Source organism: Populus nigra, chromosome 12 (assembly GCF_951802175.1).
Source record: "Populus nigra chromosome 12, ddPopNigr1.1, whole genome shotgun sequence".
Taxonomy (NCBI): Eukaryota; Viridiplantae; Streptophyta; class Magnoliopsida; order Malpighiales; family Salicaceae; genus Populus; species Populus nigra.
This window is the reverse complement of record NC_084863.1, coordinates 6,901,676-6,920,795: the sequence shown is the minus strand read 5'-3', so window position 1 is coordinate 6,920,795 and position 19,120 is coordinate 6,901,676. Positions and strand designations below refer to the sequence as shown.

Genomic DNA, 19,120 nt, shown 5'->3' with positions numbered 1-19,120 from the left:
CAACCAGTTAGCTAGTGAATACAAGTGTGAACATTCTACCCTAACTCTATACTATGAAGTAGCAACAAACCTTATCAAAAAGTTTTATGATCTTATTTTTGTTTTCCCAATGACAAGAAATAACATATAAGTCAATGACTTGGCTCAACATGGATCAAGATATAAAATGACATTTTGATTATCATGACATTTTCCTTATAAGGATTATTGATCAATCATCTATTGTTGATATCCAATAGGAATGTAATAACTACCAGAGCAACATAGATTTTATGGTCAAAATGCATAAGAAATTAGAAATAGAACAGTTGCTAAAATTTCTTTCCAGGTACAAACAGAAAGCCTTAACAATATTAATGTCTTTGATCCATAAAATGATTAGAGAGGGGAAATGTTTTTTTTTTTTTAAATACAACACCCTTAAAAAAAATATTAATGTCTTTTAGATTGAAAGCGACTAATTATATCTTGTTAACAAATTTATTATAAATGAGACATAAAACTAAAGTCTTAATCAAGTGTTTAGGATAAAAAAAAAGCTTTATTAGTCATGTTTAAGGTTTATAGAGGAATCTATAAAGCCTATTCCATCTAAAATTAAGATAAGATAACTTATCATGAACCAGACTTTTATTGGTCAAGACTAATCCAGGATTGTATTAGTTATGCATAAAGATATCAAGAATGCTAGTGTTCCAATCCAACATGACTATTACATGAACTCAATACCGTGGATAAACCATAGCCAATTAGAGGTTGGGTAATGAAAATTATAAGTAAAATACACCTACCTTCTTTAAAAAATGATGTTTGTATTCTTGTAACTATAAACTATTTCATTAAATGGGTTGAAGATATTCTTTAATCTTTACTCTTATATGTTTTTTTTTTCACATCTTTCTCGGTTAACATTATTCTTTAATCAATTATGATTGTTTTTAGGAGTATAAACCTATAGATGATTTGCTCTTAAATGATTTTGATAATTGTCTCTTGATTGATTAAACAATAAAAATTGACCAACAAAAATTTAATCATTAACATTATTGAAGGGGTAAACATTTGATAGAGAAGATAATTCAAAGTTCCTGAATAAAATTAAGAAAAAATATATATTAGAATCGATATGAAAGAAGATTTAGAATTAAATTGGTAATAAAAACTGTGACACTATCTTAAAGAAATAGTGGTCATGAATGGTTGATCTAATGGATCAACTTCTTCATCAAAAGTACAAGGCATAAGGTTTTCATTCCATTAGACTCTTGCAGTAATGATAAAACAAGAGGTTTCACTCTTTGTGAGTTTCTTAGGAATATTAGTTTTTAGTGTCTGATTAATAGGTTGAGAATCAATAATCTATATAAGTTCTTTCTCTTTGACACTCTCTATTCAATTATGATCCATATCCATTTCATACCATAGTAACAAATGAATAAGATCACTTAGTGTTTTAATAAGTAAAGGGATTTCTACAGTATTAGAGACAATATCTCTAGTACTATAATTTATTTCACCATTTTTTTTACTACGCTCCTCTAAGAATGAAGGAATTTCTCTTTGCATGGCATCTACCCTTGTAAAGGTGGCTTCTATGGGTCTATACCAGCCTTCAATATGAAAGACATATATTCTCGGAGGCTTCATCTCTATGGGCATAGAAGGTGTAACATTAAAAAATAGTGGCTCTGTTTTTTTTTAATAGCAATGATGTTTGATTAGTAGTAGAAGATGGTGGCAATTTAATAGGGTATAGTTAAGCATCTAGAGGATGATAAAAAGAAGTACTTCGAAATTGCTTTGTAATTCAAGTAATGTCCTCTTCAATGTCATCATCATCATCATCTTTATCATTTTCAATGTGATGAATAATTTTGAATGCAAAATATTTCTTTTACTTTTTTTTCTTATTCTTCTTTCTCCATGGTAATCTCATTGGACATCAAAAAACCAATGTGGTCTTTTAATGAAAGTTTGATGAGATATTTGGCTTCTCGAGTTGTTGTCATCTTTGCTTCCCAAGTTTTTAGTAGACACTTAAGAGTTTTGCTCATAATTTTTGCATTAGTATATGTTCTACCAAGTTCACCCAAACTATTAGTTATGGTAGTTATTCTAGTAAACATTTTAAACAATTCATATTGGTTAACTAACATGTTAATTTTAGACTTTTTAACTTGGTTAGTTCCTTTATAAGTTACTTCTAAAGCATGCCATATATCTTTAGCATTTTTACATGATATAATTCTATTGAATTCCCTTCTACTTTTTTATAGAGTGTTTATAGCTTTAATATCCATAGAAAGTAACTTTTTTTATCATTTTTTGTACATTCACTTCTAGTTTTAGGAATCTCGATATCATTTTCAATTTTAATATGTTTATAAGGTTAATTCTCTATAGATAGCCACTTATCAAAATCGATAGATTGAAGATAAATTATCATTCTAGCTTTTCAATATGCATAATCATTACTATATTAAAAAAAAAGAGGTGACATGGATGTGGATGATCCTTCATTTTAGAGATTATAGCTAATGCTTGTCATATTACTTAAAGTCTAAGCAAACTTTATATATGAGAACTAAGTTTTGATACCAATTGTTATTTTAGGATTAAGGCAATTTAACACCTCAGAGGGGGGTGAATTAAGTGTATCACTAAATTAAAAAAAGAATGCAAATTACTTCAAGTAAACATAATAACCAACAATATAATTAAAATACTTAAAGTAAAGAAATAAAAGAGAGAATTCACAAACTTGTTTTTAATGTGGTTTGGCATACCTCATCCACACCTCAGGCATCAAATTGTACTTGAGTATTGTATTTCTTCACTAGTCCAAGTTCAAGAGTACAATAGCTACTTGATGAATCCACACCAAGCTTTTTACACCACTTGAAGAAACATATTCTTCAAGATTTTTTCCACTTGAAGATATGCTCTCTTTAAGATTTTTTCCCTGGTGAAATTCTTTCACCAATACCAAGAGTTTTTACCTAAGTCTCAAAGCTTTACAAGAATAATTTTGTTTTCACAAAAAACTCTATTACTAAAATGGATAATACAATTGAAGTTCTAATATATCTATAACTCACAAGATAACAATCAATTATTAATGGTATGTAACTTCTTTGTGCCCCCAAAAGAGCTAAGTTATATAAGCTCTCACTCTCCCGAATTAATTTTTTGTAATTCTTTTGAAGGGACAAAGACTAGAGATTCACTTAGAAATATTAGTGGTCACTTTGCATTTATTTCTCAAATATTGAGGTATGATTGTATCACTCTTATACTTACCTGCTAGTGGACTCAATATTATGTTTTGTGTATGTCTATGTGCACGTTTTCAAGCTTGCCCTAAAAAATCATATGTTAGTTTCGTAAAATGTGTTTTTCATTATTTGCTTGGTACTATGTATTTAGGGTTGTGGTATCCGAAAGAAAACGAGTTGAGCTTTATAAGCTATTCGGATGCAGACTTTTTAGATGTAAAATTGATAGAAAGAGTATACTAGTGGAACATGTCATTTCCTAGGATCCTCACTAGTATCTTGGGATAGTAATAAATAAAACTTTGTAGCCCTATCAACGACCAATGTAGAATATATAGCAACGGGTAGTAGTTGTGTTCACATTTTATGGATAAAACAAACCTTAAAGGACTGTGGACTTAAATTTGATCATATACCCATAAAATATGATAACACTAGTGCAATTAGTCTTTCTAAGAACGCTATTCAACATTCTCGTACAAAACATATAGAACTGAGACATCACTTCCTAAGGGATTATATTGTAAAAAGAGATATCGTACTTGAGTTTGTAGGCATAGAACACCAACTAGAAGAAATTTTGGCTTTATTCATGCTAAAGATATTTGAAGTATTGATTTTGTGTATACATTAATGGAAATAAGTTTGACATATTTAAGTGATAAAATTTATATCTGCTAAGCTTGAATACCATGAAAAATTTATTTTGCTGCAAATTTTAATGTTTGTCCAGGTGTGAGACAAACCAATCAACTAAATCATAATGGTCAATTCAACTGGCCGAATGGTTGATACTGAAAAACAAGGATAGTTACTGTGTGAACAATAACTTTTTAAGTTTTTCATTGGAGACTATTTTTTAGTTTAAAACTTGGACAAACTGATCAACTTCGACTCATAAAATATATTTTGAGAAAAAAGTTTGAAAAATTCTGATTTTTGTGTGAATTGTTCGGCTGATTCATATAACTAAATCAAACAGCTAATCAACTAAGTCAGGGCATTAATAGTGAAGCGTATGCCTAAATTTTGATTTTTATTCCCTTAATTTCCTTACTTTATGGACATAGTTTTTATATGGAAAAACTCCATTTTAAGTGCAAAGAAAGGATCAAAAGAAAAATTTAAGAAATTCTCAAATTAGGTTTCAACCGGCCAACCAGTTGAACTTAACCTATAGCAACCAATTGACTAGTTGCTCGGCAGCATAAATATGACTATCACTATTCAAGCCGAGAGTAAAAACACTCAAGACCCTAACCCCCGAATTTTCTCTTAAGATTTCACCAAAATGCATTCAATTGATTATATTTTTAAGGTGATATCAAGTAGTCTTCAAGATAAACCCATGAATTTAATTGTCAAATGCTTGTTAATATATTAGGTATATCTAATAATGGTCCTAGGGTTTTCAAAATGAAAGTAATTTCTATAATTTCAGAAACCATTATGTCTAATATGGTTTGCAGATCGTAAGAATAATCATCTTTTAGATAATGTTTATACTATTTTAATTGACTCTTTTGTACCACCTAAATTTTGGATATAAGCATTATTTATGGCTTTTATTTGATTAATTATCTACCCTCTTAAGTTCTTGATTTTGATTCTCTATATTTTGCTTATTTGGTATTATTCCTAGGTGTAACTCTTTTTATCTTTGGTTGCATTTGTTTTGTTCTCTTACTATCCATCAAACAATACAATCTTACTACTCTATATGTAAGGTGTACTTTTCTAAGATATAATAATTTTTATAAAGAATTTGTGTATTATGATTTAAATGTTAATAAACTTCATATTTCTCAAAATACGGTCTCCTTTTTTTAAATCAATATTTCTTTTAGTCTTCTACTTCTCATAATTCCTATTTAATTACTCTTCCTAATTTTGATGACTTATCAAGTTTAAATAAACATTTTAAGTTAAGAATTATGTATCGGAGACATTATCTGTCAACCCTATTGCCTGACTTAGCCCTAAAATGTACTCTTATACAGTTTTTCAAGTCACTCTTAATACTACTATTGTACCTAAGTTTGACTTGCAAACTGTTACTCAAGCATATTGGAAGAAAGCTATAAAAGAAGAGCTCTAAGTTCTCAAGACAATCACATCTTGGATATTGTTTATTGTCTTGATGGAATCAAACTTCTTGGTTGAAAAATAGGTTTATACTATAAAGCTATGGTCTAATGGTTATAATGTGAGGTATAAAGTCCATTTTGTGGCTCTTCGGAGTCAATAAGAGTATGTGCTTGATTATGAGTCAACGTTTGCATCTATGGCAAAGATCACTATTGTTTGCACTATTATGGTTTTTACTGCCTCAAAAGGGTGGCCAATCCTACATATGGATGTGAGGAACAAATTTCCACATAGAGACCTCAAAGAATATATATATTCACTTACTCCTCTTCTAAGGTTTGTCCTTTAAAGTGATCTCTATATTATTGAGAAGTAGGCACTACTTGCCTAGTTTGAGAAGTTTTGTTATACTCTTCTTCATTTTAATTTTATTCAGAGTTAGTTTGACTCATCTCTCTTTCTCTGAATAATTGTTACTAGGTTATTGTACTTGTTGTATATATGGATGATATTGTTATTATAGGGTTTGATTCTTAGTTGATTAAGTAACTATAGACGCATCTTAACACTTTATTTCATATGAAAGAATTTGTACCCTGCAATATTTTCTTGGACTTAAGGTACATCATTGTCTGACTAACACACTTTTGCATCAGCACAAGTATACTTAGGAACTTTTCACCTTAGCTGGTTTTTAGTCCAAAAGACTAGCAACATAGTCCTTACACCAACAAAGGTCAACTTGAAGTTATAGCAATATGATGGTGAGCAATATGATGGTGAGTTATTATCCAATCCCTCGTCGTGTTGGTAGTTAGTAAAAAGTTTGAATTATTTGACAATTACTCAACCTGATATTTGTTTTGTTGTGTAACAAGTTAGTGTATGTGAGCTCCTTACCATTCTCACTTGGTTATTGTATGACGTATTCTTTGTTATCTCAATGATACTTTTAGTCATGATTATTCTTCTCTATCAGGACTTCTTTACAGTTGAAAGGTTCTAGTGATATAGATTAGTTTGGTTGTCCTAATATTTATTATTTAGTTACAGGTTGGTGCATGTTTCTTGGTAACTCTTTTTTTTTTTTGGAAAAGTAAGAAGAAAGATCGAGTTTCTAAATCCTCACCAAATTTAAGTATCAATACTATGTCATTCATATGCTCTGAAATTGTTTGGTTTTGGGATTGTTAAGTGAATTTAGTATTTCTTAGCTTACTTTTACTTCTATTCATACTGATAACTCGAATGCCAATCAAATTGCTACCAATCTAGTCTTTCACGAGCACATTAAACTAGATTGTCATTTTATTTGTGAGCATTTAACCAATATATAATTAATCTCTTATATTTTCATTGAATTCTAAATAGCTAATATGCTTACCAAAGCTTTACATATAATTAATCTCTTACATTTTCATTGAATTCTAGATAGCTAATATGTTTATCAAAGCTTTATCTCATTATTGACATCAATTCACGATAGATTGATAAAATAATGATTTTGTTATCCATCGAGATCAATTTAAGAATTTAAAAAGAAGAATTTAAAAAGGGATGTTAGCTGTAATATCTTGATTTAAAAAGATTGAATGATATGCAATTATTTGATTTTGATTTAGAGAGCTTGATAGATTGAATGATGTATAATTGGATGTACAGAGTTACCTTCTTAGTTTATAGAAAGATTAAAAATTGTGAGGAGAGTGATGACAAGATATAATTATGTTAGTACTTGAAAAGATCCTATATTGAAAGACGTACAAACCATTTTGACAATATAACACCCCCTTCTCTTCTTTTTTCAAGGACACCCGAGGCTTTTGATTTGCGATGAATCGTTAATCATAAGCCTTTACATTGCTGTAATAAACATCAATACCTTCAATGGAATAGAAGAAGGATCGAGTAGCACGAGCATTAACAACGAACTCTGTCGAGAGAGACACGTTTGGAGCTTTGGCTTCAAGTTTTGCAACATTCAATAGCGATGGAACAAATTTCATATCCAGCAGTACCAGGCTAAGTAGACTCCCTTGAAACAATCTAGTTTCAAGCATCCACGTATGGGATTGCTGTGCAAAGCCTTTTCCTGGTGAGCTTCCAAATGGAAGTTGACAGTAGTGGTAGTAGTGCTTCGCCGCCAAGTTGCGACACTCTCAGAGCAGTTCATCATTGTACCATGAACGCACACACCAATACAAATGAAAGAATTTATATCATTGCAGGAGCCTGATTTCACATCGATCCACCAGGTAAATGATGGTACCAACGCGTTAGAGAACTCTAACGCAGCCCAGCAATTACGAGATGCATTCTATGAAATACACCCAGAGCTCCTCCAGTCAGAGTCATCAGCCATGACGGCTTATTATCTATTAAAGAATAGAAAGAGAGGATCTACCTTATCCCTGCTGCCCTCAAGCCAACATGCATCATCTTTTAATACCATTTTCCTGGCAACAAACAGTTCATTATGACAACTGCACCAATACCAAGAAGCAAATAAGAAGGCAAAAAATATCTAGGAAGTCAGAAAAATCATGAGGTTGCAAATATCTCATGGCATTTTTAAAACTGTGCCGGCTTAAAAATCTCTTTATATACAAAACAGCCGTGACTCTGCACTCCAGACACGAGCTAACAGAAAAGTAAAGAGGAAAAATTATTAGTAACTCCTGTGTGGGTTTATGAACAGATGGAATTGATTTCCCTATAAAGCCCACGGAAGACCTTCGAGTGTGTGATTGGACACATTCACCACATCCATGCAGGGCACTATACATATGGCGAGTCGCCATAGCTCTATTTATCTGAAAGGTCCCCAAAAAGGAGCAGTGAAGTATTCACATGACGCCTTTCAGGCACAAGCTGCTCTGTTTTTGAAACAGGTTTTACAGTTTGTTCCTTGTCTGGAAATGGGAATGAGAGGGAAAGGGAGAGGGAAGCAGAGACACCGTCGTCTTCTTCCTTATTCAACACCTTGTCTGGGGGCTTGTTCTGGTTATCATTTTTCTCTACCAATCCGAAGAAAGGCAGGATTCCCTTATTAGGGGATTTTGTCTCAGCCCCTAAGGCAAGCTCGAGATTTGGAATCCCATCATGAACTTTATCCTCATCATTTGACGAGTTCCAGGGCATGGAGTTACCAGGCAACCAAATATCCTTGACACGATGTGAATTCACAGGAAAGAAGAACCTTTCACTAGTTCCTAGGTCCTCCAAGATAACTTTTTCATCAGATGCTTTGTCATAGCTCTTCTCCTCAATTGAGGAGCTGGAACCCAAATCACATGTCTGAGAAGTAAAACTACCACTCAAAGAATTTCCATCTCTTGAACCACTACCCCCATATAGTTCCCTGAAACCCGTCTTGAGCTTCTTCCTAATACTCTCTCCATCTACTAACTTGTTATTATCTGCCTTATTCCACAGAGCTTTATGAGTCACGCTACTCGAAGTCAGTGGTGCAGTCTCTGATAGATCAATATATGGTCGTTTCCTTGGGGTTTTCTCTGAAGAAGCCTCCACATCCAGATTCACATTCTCTTCATTCAAGTCCGTTTCAACTTTAACATTATTTCTATCACAGTATGTTCTATCAACTATTTTTTCCTCACCAAAAGTCGTCCTGCCACCTGAATCTTGACTACCAACACCAAAAATCTTGAAAGATGGCATACCTTCTCCAAAACATGAAGTACCTTCATGCATTTGTATCTCCACCACATCAGAGCTAGAATTAGTTCCAGTTACCTCAGCACAAGATTTAAACTCCACATCCATACTGCACTCAGGATGACCAACTTCTTCCTGTGAAAAGAAGGGTCAGCATTGATTGAATTGTAAAGGAAGGCGAAAAGAAGTATAAAACAAGCTCAACGAAACCAATATGCAGAAAGAATAACAATGAAAAATAGAAGTAAACAATTTGGAACTATTTCCAGAGACTTGGGAGTTGTGTTCACTTTTAGATAGCAATTTTCAGATTTTTCCCCAGCATACATCTTTATTCTAAAATCATTCCTAAATAGAAAACTGAGAAAAGGTGTTTACTAACTCAGTACATAGTTTCAAATATAGAAACAAGGGCCTCACTAGGATTGTCTTCAAAATAATAAATAACTGGGTTTAAATAAAGGGGAACTATACAAGGCTCTTCTTTCTAAAGTGGAATTTGAAGGGCAACTTTTAGTAGTGAAATTAACAAACAGGTGTTTCCAAGAAAAAGGTAAATAGCAAACACGTTTTCACAATATTCTGTCTTCTAGAAAACTGAAAAATACTCTTTTTTTTTGCGAAAGTTTTTCTGGCTCCACTGTTTCCTAAAGGCAAGAATGGTGAAATGGGCAATCTTAAGATCATTTTTTGCCCAACATTTCAGAAGTGCTCGAACCCCACTAAAGTTAATTCACAATCTTTGACTTTAAGTTTTCTTTCTTCTCCTTTCTAGGGAGATAAAACAAGGATCTCGAAGAGCAAGAAATATATAAAAGCCACACACAATAAACATAAACAAAACAAGCACACATGAAACAAGAATTTTACATGGAATTTGACCATGTCAGTCAAACTGCCAAAAAGTCCCCTGCAAGAAGCCCACATTCAAAATCTCTCACTAAACTAGCATCAGATTAAGAAGCATAGGAAGCATTGCAGTATTCAAAAGGTTCCATTAGTGCTGGAGTTGACAAATGATTTGAGCATTAATAGATCTGCTTATGATTCATGCAGACACAGACTACAAAGACAATGTTGAGATTTCAATAAAAACATATATGAGAGGTCATGGAATTCTTTGGGGAGATCTTGGTAATATTGTATGAGGTCGTGGGAAGCTATTTTCAGGAGCACAAAATATTTGGTCCTCGGGCAATATAAACACATTCCATAACAAAATCATTTATATGCACGCCACCAGGAAAAATAATTCAAACTAACATGAAATTTACCTTTTACACAAAAACTTCCAATAATAAGGCATCGGAAAAATGACCTCTACAAAGCCAAACCCATCTGGATTTTAAATATCTAGGGTCACAAACAAGGCCTTTTAGAAAAGAAAATATGTACTTCAAAAATATAATGTTATTAGATACAGGAAAAGGCATAGTTTAGAAATAGAAAATAAAAGGTAATTTAGAACAAAATGCTTTATAGAATTACAACGAATCACAAATCTCAAAGTCACATTCAAGTAAGTCATGCATGCCACCTTTCTGAAGTAGCATGCATACAAAATGTTCTGATTGGATCATGGTGATAAAAGAAACCAGAATGTTGCTGCCACTTATTTTTGAATATATGGAAAAGTCACAAGGCAAGAAAAACTTGAGAAATTCATGTGACTGCTAAATTGCTGATCAGTGATGGCTAATGTCAAGTTAAAAAATGAGTAGAAAATTCAAAAATTAATCTGTCTCTCTTTCTCACTCACTCTCTCTTTTGGGAATAGAGGAAGTCAGGGTTGTGAAGCATCATATGTTTATTGTCAGGATTATAGTGTGTTAGCCACTAGACACAATAGTCATCATTCCACCCAGACTCCAACATGGATAAAACCAAGATGTAATATCAACCATATAAGTGTTTTCTTGTTTGTCATGTGCGAGGCAAAAAAATTACCAGGGAAGAACTGCTGCGTCTAACTTCTGGGCACCATGGGGTATTGCTTCCTGGAATCTTTGGCACGGATTTGGAGTCAAGCTTCCCATCTTGACTCTCTTGGATCGTTTGTGAATTAAATACTTTGTTATCAGAATTCCTGTTTAAGGACACACATGGCTTTTCAGGAGCATTTGATGTAAGAGGCACATCACAAGAACTGTCACATGCAGATGTTTCTTTAACAATACATTCAGATGGGCAGAGATTCTCAGGTGAAGACAAGACTGCAGCAGGAATGTCTTTGTCCCTGGGCACCACATTCAAACTGGGAATAACTAACTTCTTAAATGAATTTGATTCAGATCTCCTTCCCCTGAACACTCCCCACAAGAAATACAACATGTTCCAACCTGCAAATAATAATCACACACTAAATTATTTTAATTCCATGACTTCTAAGCATACATGCAGGCTCCTCACAAATTCCTACCAGAATAGCAGTTGAACATGTTAGATAGGAATCAGCACAACCGTGTAGCAGCAACACAAGAAAGGAGTGATTTAAAGTAATAACAAAAAAAGAGAGAAAATGACCAAGAAGATCATACCAGGCAACTACAAAAGGGAGGAAGGGAATTAGAGTTATATAGCCAAGTCAGAATCAGGCTTTATTATGCATGGAGAATTAGCAATGTTTTTGCTGCAAGCTAAATTGCAAAAATGAAAATCAGAAAGCTGATCGGGATAGGATGCTTCATCAACATCCATAGAGTAATATTTTATAGTGTAGGTCTCACAAAGATCTCATTCCAACAGAAATTCAGCGTGAATCAACCTCAAGGTCTAAAACACATCCTATAACAACATGATTACGGTGCAACAGAATCAGTGTCTAGAAAGCAATTTCCCAATATTCTTACGCTGGGAGTTCTCTGGAAGCTGAGTGGATGGGAATATGAAGAATTCAACACCACCAAATGATCCTTTCAGGGCCAGATCCTTTTTAATCATGTTGTCCAACAATCCCTTGTAGTTCTCGTAACTGTAATATGAGCAGTTTAAAAACCAAATAAATACATAGACAGATAAATGCAGAAAAACCCACTCAATCAGAAAAGACATGCATATATTAACCTTTCAAAATCCTTGGCAAAGAAGTAAAGTGCAATATTTTCCTCTTTAGCACCACTGATGTGGAATTGTCTTGGCCATGTGCTTAAGCGAGGTACTTCATCCAAGTTAATATTCTGGGGAAACTTGTTGACCATGTCATGGACTTTAGGTGATGCACAAGTCGATAGATGTGCTTGAATTCCACCATATAAGTCGATAAATTTTTCAGATCTATGCACTTCAAGCACCCCCCTGTATTCACATAACAGAAGCTTACCTACATTGTACTTTTTAAAACATGTGCAGGAAGGAATGTGGAAGAATATGTAAAGTCAACGCACACAAATTAGCATGGATAAACTTACTGCCAGATATATTCATGCTCTGGGATGGCAGACATCTTCATAAGGACAGACTTCTCCACTGAAGTATGAGCAGGCTTTCCCGAATATGGGGCAATGAAATCCAATTGCCCCACCTTGGAAGGATAAACAGTATCAGTGGAGTGCTCATTAAGCTGCTTCACGTTATTAATATTTGTTGATTTGCTGAACTCAGAGGAAGAAGCACCATGATTTGCTTGCCTTTCAAGTGTTCCTTCATTCATCTTATTTAAAACTGAGAACTGATCTTGAATCTCGCTACTTGCATCTACATTTAACAAGGATACCCCATCAGATTGATCACTTTCTTTTTTCTTTCTGTATATTCCAGGCCTCTTAAGCATAGCAACCTCAATTGCAGCTTTCAATTTACTACCTTTGCTCATCCCCTCTCTGGCAGTTCTAGAAATAGGTACATCAGTACCAGAAACCATAGGACTAACAACAGTGCAATTTTCTGTAGCATGACCGACTTCCTTGCACATTTGACAAGTGACAATTTTCAACCCAGTGGTACCAGCAGGCCTCAAGTGACTGACAGAACTTTCCCTAACCTTTTCACCTTGATTTGATGATTCCCGTGACTGAGGGAAGCCATCTTGCAAATTTTCATTAGCATTATTGAGCTGTCTCTCAGCATTCCAGGAACTGGATGATGGTTCATCTTTAGGGCTAATTTGGTTCGATTTTTGTTCCACAGAAGAACTGCTAATTCCATGTGTAGATGAAACTCGAACTGCATTGGCAAACAATAAAATAGCTTAGCTTGTTTTACCTAAAAATAAAAAATAAAATAAGCGCATCACAAAATACAAACAGGCACCATGAAACAACATCATGTTTTGTCAAGTCTAACCATCAAGAAATACCTGAAGTACCTGGGATATCTGCACTTTTACGACCCACATTACTAGTTGATCTAGATAAGGTACCCAATTTTCCATCGGACTGTGTGGACTTCAACTCTCTGTTGATGCTTGGGGATGATGCTATGGCACTTTCACCACGAGGAGTGATCCTTTGATCAACCTTAGGTGTCGAAACAGCACTATTTGGCATTGAGCTACCTAAAGGGCGATCCAGCCTCAACAAGTTTTTTCTATCAATTGCATTCTGGTCTTTCACTTGTTTTAACCCTCTTGCATCTTGAGTGTGAGAATATTTGGATGAAATCATTTTACCTTTTGATTCAATCGTGACAGATCGGCCTGAGTTCACAGATTTAAATGACATAGATTTACTCATCATTCTAGCAGGCCTCTCCTTCATATCAAGAGAACTCTCTCTGGTCCCCTTGTGCTTTTGAGGAAATTCATTGACAAGTTTCACTTTCGGTTTGGAATTTACGGTGTTGAACGACTTGGATTTCAACAAGGTACCTGTACAAGTAGGAAATTGTCTTGATTCTTGACATAATAAAACCAAGTTTGTAACATTAGAAAGAGCAAAGCCATAGACTTCATTCAACTGTAGACATCAGGTTTAGATTATGTTTGTTTTTAGGCTAATCTTGCTTGGAAAAAAAATTGAGGAAATGAGGAAAACTTAAGAGGTTAACATTTAACCCCAAAAGGGGGTCATATATTAATTTAGTGGGGGCAGAGGGAATGGGTTGTAAGATGGGAACTTTTTATTTTTATTTTTTTTGTGCATCTCTCTATTCCTTGAACCCTTCACCCATTTTCCTTCTCTTCCACTCACATCATTATTAGGCCGCACCAATACACATTATTTACTAGTAATTTTCAAAATATTTCATTTAAATTTTGATTTGGAATCTATTGGGCCCCACCATTACACATTTTTTACACCTACCAAACATCATGAACACTTCACCCTTCAAACACTTCTTTACACCATTACTACTTCATCACTTGACAATTAACCCTCCAATCTTTAACCCCACACCAACCACAACCTTAAATTACATTAGGCATTAGAATATTCTTTCTTTTTACACTACTTCATGACTTCTTTGTGTAATCTAGTTTTTCTCATACCAACACTCACATCCTAATTCTTGATCCATATAGATTACGTGTCAACCAGATTTTGATAGGCATTCCAGTTATGTCAACATTTATGTTCATCAAAAAATATAAACAATCATCAAATTGAAGACCTATATTGGATAGCAAGCCTATAGCTGTCCAATGGATCTAAAATTGAAACATAGATCTACATAAATGGGAACCTAAACCTATTGTTGGTTTGGTGAAACATAAAATGTGGATTGAATAGAAAGTTGTGAAGTGTGCAAAAAATGTTTTTGCCATACATGTGTAAATTAAATTGAAACTGGCTCTATGCATTGTACAGTGTGAATATGACCACAAAAAGGAAAGTGAACCAACAAGGCTCTGATTCTTACCCTTGGGGGATTGAACACGTGAACCATTCAGAGAAGGGTGAGCAGTTTCCCGAATATCAATACTTAAGCGATTTCCAAAATAAGTTTGATGAGCTGTCTTTACTTTTCCCTTATCTAAGCTCTTGAATGAAGTATCCCGAGATAATGCAGCTATTCTGCTAGGACTGCATGACTTGGGTGATGCCAAGCTTGATTCAGTAGCCTGCCTTTTGGGTACTGGAACCAGCTCTATAGTTTCTGCCTGTCTCTTGCCAGAGCTTTGTGTACTATTCATTCTTTTTTCCTCAGCATCTGAATGTTCAATTAATATTGTAAAGATGCTAATATGAAAAAACAATTGTCCAGAACTGATTTTTTAATCACTGAAATAAAAAAGAAGATAATTTGGACTGCTATTTCAGCTTTACCTGGCTTTTGATTTTCAGTTTCCTCAGCCAACTTGCATTCTTCACATAGCCAATCACCTTCAGGAACTTTCTGAAGCATGTCTCGCATACAATAGCTGATTAGTAGCAATAGCCATGTTAAAACTTGGGCTAGAAACAATGCAATGTAAGATAAAATAAGGAAAAAAGAAAATAACCAATTTGGGTTGCCAACTGAAAATATAGATGAAAGGTTGTATATTCTTACGTGTGTTCTGCACCGTCAGTGCACCTACTACATATAGCAAGCAAATCCTCTCGACCTGCATCCCCGCAAATATCACATACTTTTACCTGTTTCAGGCAAGCAAAACAGTTCAGAAAGCACAGAGGAACCCACAGGGAGATAAATTAAGGAGCACATCACAGAGAATAGAAACAACAGTGAGAAGGGAACACACACATGTATGAGCTCCAAAATTATAAAATGAATGGGAGAAAATACTTTAACGCCACCAGAACACGAGTATAAATTGAAAAGAGAATGAAAAAACAAGTTCTTAAAGCTGTCAAAAAGCACACCTTAAGCTGATGCATGTATAATCCTTCTTAATAAAATAGTATAAGAACAATTACTTACATCATGTTCCAGAATTTCAGACTCGTCACTCTCGTCCATGGATGCAGATTGCAAATGAGGCTCCTGCATATCTGCTAACTCATCCAAATCATTCAACTTCTCTTCTCGTCCAACTTGCTCAGAACCTTTAAAACCCTCATTTGATTGGTCTCCACTATCCTTGTCAGCCTCCAGTTCTAATTTTGAATAGATTTTACATGAAACCTTGGAACTCTCAGCATTAATGGTACTTTTACCATTTGCATGGTTATCTGCATTGTTATGTGCAGCCAAGTTGCCACCACAATCAATATTAGATGCTGCTTCTTTTGACAATGACAGGTTAACTTGTTCCATTGGGCATTCAAATGGTTTTCCATGGTCATGTAATGATGGATGTTCATCGAGACATTTACCATTTGCATTCAAGGAAAGGCACTTAGTCTGGACCTTTGGTGGGCTACTACCAGCATCAGCATCATTTGAAGGAGTCTCCAATGAGCCTGAATTGTGAGAAACTAGTGCCTTTCCAGATCCTTCCACTTCTAAAGCTGAACCGCGCAATAAATTATCCCTGTCTAAATTCTTCTTAGGATAACTAACCACTTTGCTTGCATCACTAGCTCTACTAACACATGATATGGTATCATCATGGCCCTCTTCAGATTTAGGATCCCCGTGCTTCTTTGAGAGAGTTTTCTGATCTGAAAGACACTCTGGTTTTGGAGAAAAATGATCCTCGGCAACAGCTCTACCAGAGGACAATTTCGGAAGCATCTGAGACTCGGCTGAGGCATCAGCATCAGTTGACCTTATGTTTGCTTTACTTTCCGCATTTTCAGACAGAGAGTCATGACTTGAACTGACACTGAGCAAGTTGCTTGCTTCACTAGTGGTATGCTGTAAGCTGTCACGTGCTCTACTTTTAAAAGAGACTATACCATCACCATCATTATTAGAATACTGACTTGATGCAGTTACACGACAGGTTTCATCAGAAAACTCATCACCCTTTGATCCCATACAAGCTAGCTTAAGATGCATACAAGATGAACAAGGAGCGGAGCACACGTTACAAGTCCCAGACTCAGCTCTCATACGAACCTTCCGTCTCATCGAAGGCTTGCCTAATCCTTTTTCAGCCTGTGATGGTTCCTAATGAAAATTAAGAGCAAAAAAAGAAATCAGATAAGAACAAAATCAGGGGTGTAATGCTTACCTTCTTAGTGAAGAAAACCAAAAAGGCACTCTTAACTATTCCTCAAATGGTAAATTTGCATGCAGATGATACATTTAAAAACCAAACCAGACTATATAAGGTTTGCATTAATAAGCACTTTTCTTGGGGTTTTCTTATCATATGTAAAAGCAGTAACCAATTTACTTGCATGCTGCCCATGGCTGATAGCTCTGTAACGATCATCTTACTCACTGATATAACAAACCAACCGGATTATGACAATGTTACTTAAGGCATGAAATTATTTTATATTTGTTGAGTAGTAAGCCTTTGCGTTATTAGGATAATCCTTTAATAATGAAAGACTTCTTCATATAACAAGTCATCCAATGTACATTTCCAAAATCCTTTTATTAACAGAAGGTCTTATTGCTTCATCCTCCCCAGGAAATATTTTGAACACCTATGTTCCATGAGATACAGAAGAAGAATAGTTTTTCCACACATTAATACTACCTCAAAAATCATATATGTCCAATCCTTGTTTTGTATTCAAATTAGCACAAGCCAAGAGAAACAAAAGAATGGCATGCAAAAAAGTAATTGCAGGAAGCTTCAACCAGTCCAAGAATGACTATTTCCTTTCATTTTCACTCAGTGTCTCCTTAACCAAACCAGAAGGCTTCTGCCATTAGCCTCTAAAAGAGTCCAGAATTGTGAACTTCAAGCATATCAAGGACATTGAACTTCAAGCATATCAAGGACATTTATTCAAATAGACAAAAAATAAGGGAGTGCATTCAATTATCGAAGTCTAGAATTGCCAAGGAGCATCAACCATCACTGTCTTTAGGTTGAAACCAAGGGTGGTTTATATGCCATACAATATAAATTCACAAGATTTCTTAAGCCAATATTGCACCTAATTAAAACCAAGACAAAGACTTGCCTTTTGAAAGAGATATCTCCTTTCATGACAGCTTCATTTTTACACCCTTGTGAAGTAACAACAGTAAGCAAGTTCCTATCAAATGCCAAGTGCTCTTTTACAATACACGGAGAGGGGATGTAGCATACACAAGCCAAATGCATTCCTCTCTCTCTCTCTCACCCACCCACACACACACAATAATATATATATATAATTAGCAGCTGATCATTACCCCTTTTAGAAACCCACTTCCTATCAATGCTAAGAATAGTGAGATGAATTACTGTAACAGGAAAAAAATGAATCACAAAATAGATTAACCAGCATATAACTCCTAACCTCAGAAGGTTATAAAAGGAATCAACAAGTAAACACATTTTCATGTAGACATGAATTAGAATATGGAAGAACGATATCAGAGTAAAATAAAATAGAAAACTGTAAAGCTAGTACCATAAAGTTAATGCACATATAGTAATATTATTACAAGTCTTCCCTCCTAAACCCCAAGACTTCTCATGCCTTAGTTTTGCAACAGTGGTCATCATTGGACCAAGTTCATTGGCAAGTTTATGATTTAAGAGCAATATATGGTAATCTTATAGGACTTGAGAATAACAGCAATATATGGCAATTTTACGGGACTTCATAATAGTAAATGAGTTCAAACTTGATTCACCATTTGATAGATTAGCTATGCTCCATCAAAGTTTATAGTAATGTTAGTCCACATTGAAGATGATGAAAAAAAACAGAGCAGCATACTATTGGGTCTAGAGTGTTTATCCGATACAACTCCAATCTCAATAAAACATATAGACAACATCTATAGCTAGATTATTATCCAAACACTCCATTGCATCAACTTCCATGAAAGAAAGAGTCAATTTAAATGCTCCCAACCCAAGATGACAAACCCGATTGCAATATTCAATTTCATCCATTTATGCAGGTATTCATTCAATTGAAGGTGCTCGCTATTAGAAGAACTCCTAAGGGAAAGGGAGAGAAGAAAATAGTAAATAAACAGAATGTAAATTACCCTTTCTCCTCACCATATACTTCTTCTGAGTTTTGTCTAATGGCCTTCCATACGATGACCCTCCCTCAACACTGACGTGATCTAAAAAAACACCGTCAAAACCACAATTTAATCAGGGGAAAAAATTCCCAAACATACAGCAAAAA

The 19,120-nt window shown here is 34.6% G+C and overlaps 1 protein-coding gene across 2 annotated transcripts; it reads right to left on the bottom strand.

Moving 5' to 3' along the window:
* Positions 1-7,895: 7,895 nt before the first annotated feature.
* LOC133669740 (ASI1-immunoprecipitated protein 2) lies at positions 7,896-19,114 on the bottom strand. 2 transcript variants are annotated; one of them, XM_062089988.1, is made up of 11 exons: positions 18,988-19,114; positions 15,843-16,976; positions 15,471-15,556; positions 15,245-15,339; positions 14,838-15,128; positions 13,336-13,845; positions 12,449-13,202; positions 12,105-12,335; positions 11,891-12,012; positions 10,989-11,380; positions 7,896-9,176 (listed from the first exon to the last, which is right to left on the bottom strand). In XM_062089988.1, the coding sequence occupies exons 1-11, from the start codon at positions 18,988-18,990 to the stop codon at positions 8,169-8,171; spliced, it is 4,626 nt and encodes a 1,541-aa protein (XP_061945972.1). In that variant the 5' UTR covers positions 18,991-19,114; the 3' UTR covers positions 7,896-8,168. The 2 variants fall into 2 exon arrangements, with proteins under 2 accessions (XP_061945972.1, XP_061945973.1); XM_062089989.1 differs by having other exon boundaries at positions 13,345-13,845.
* Between the last annotated feature and the right edge of the window lie 6 nt (positions 19,115-19,120).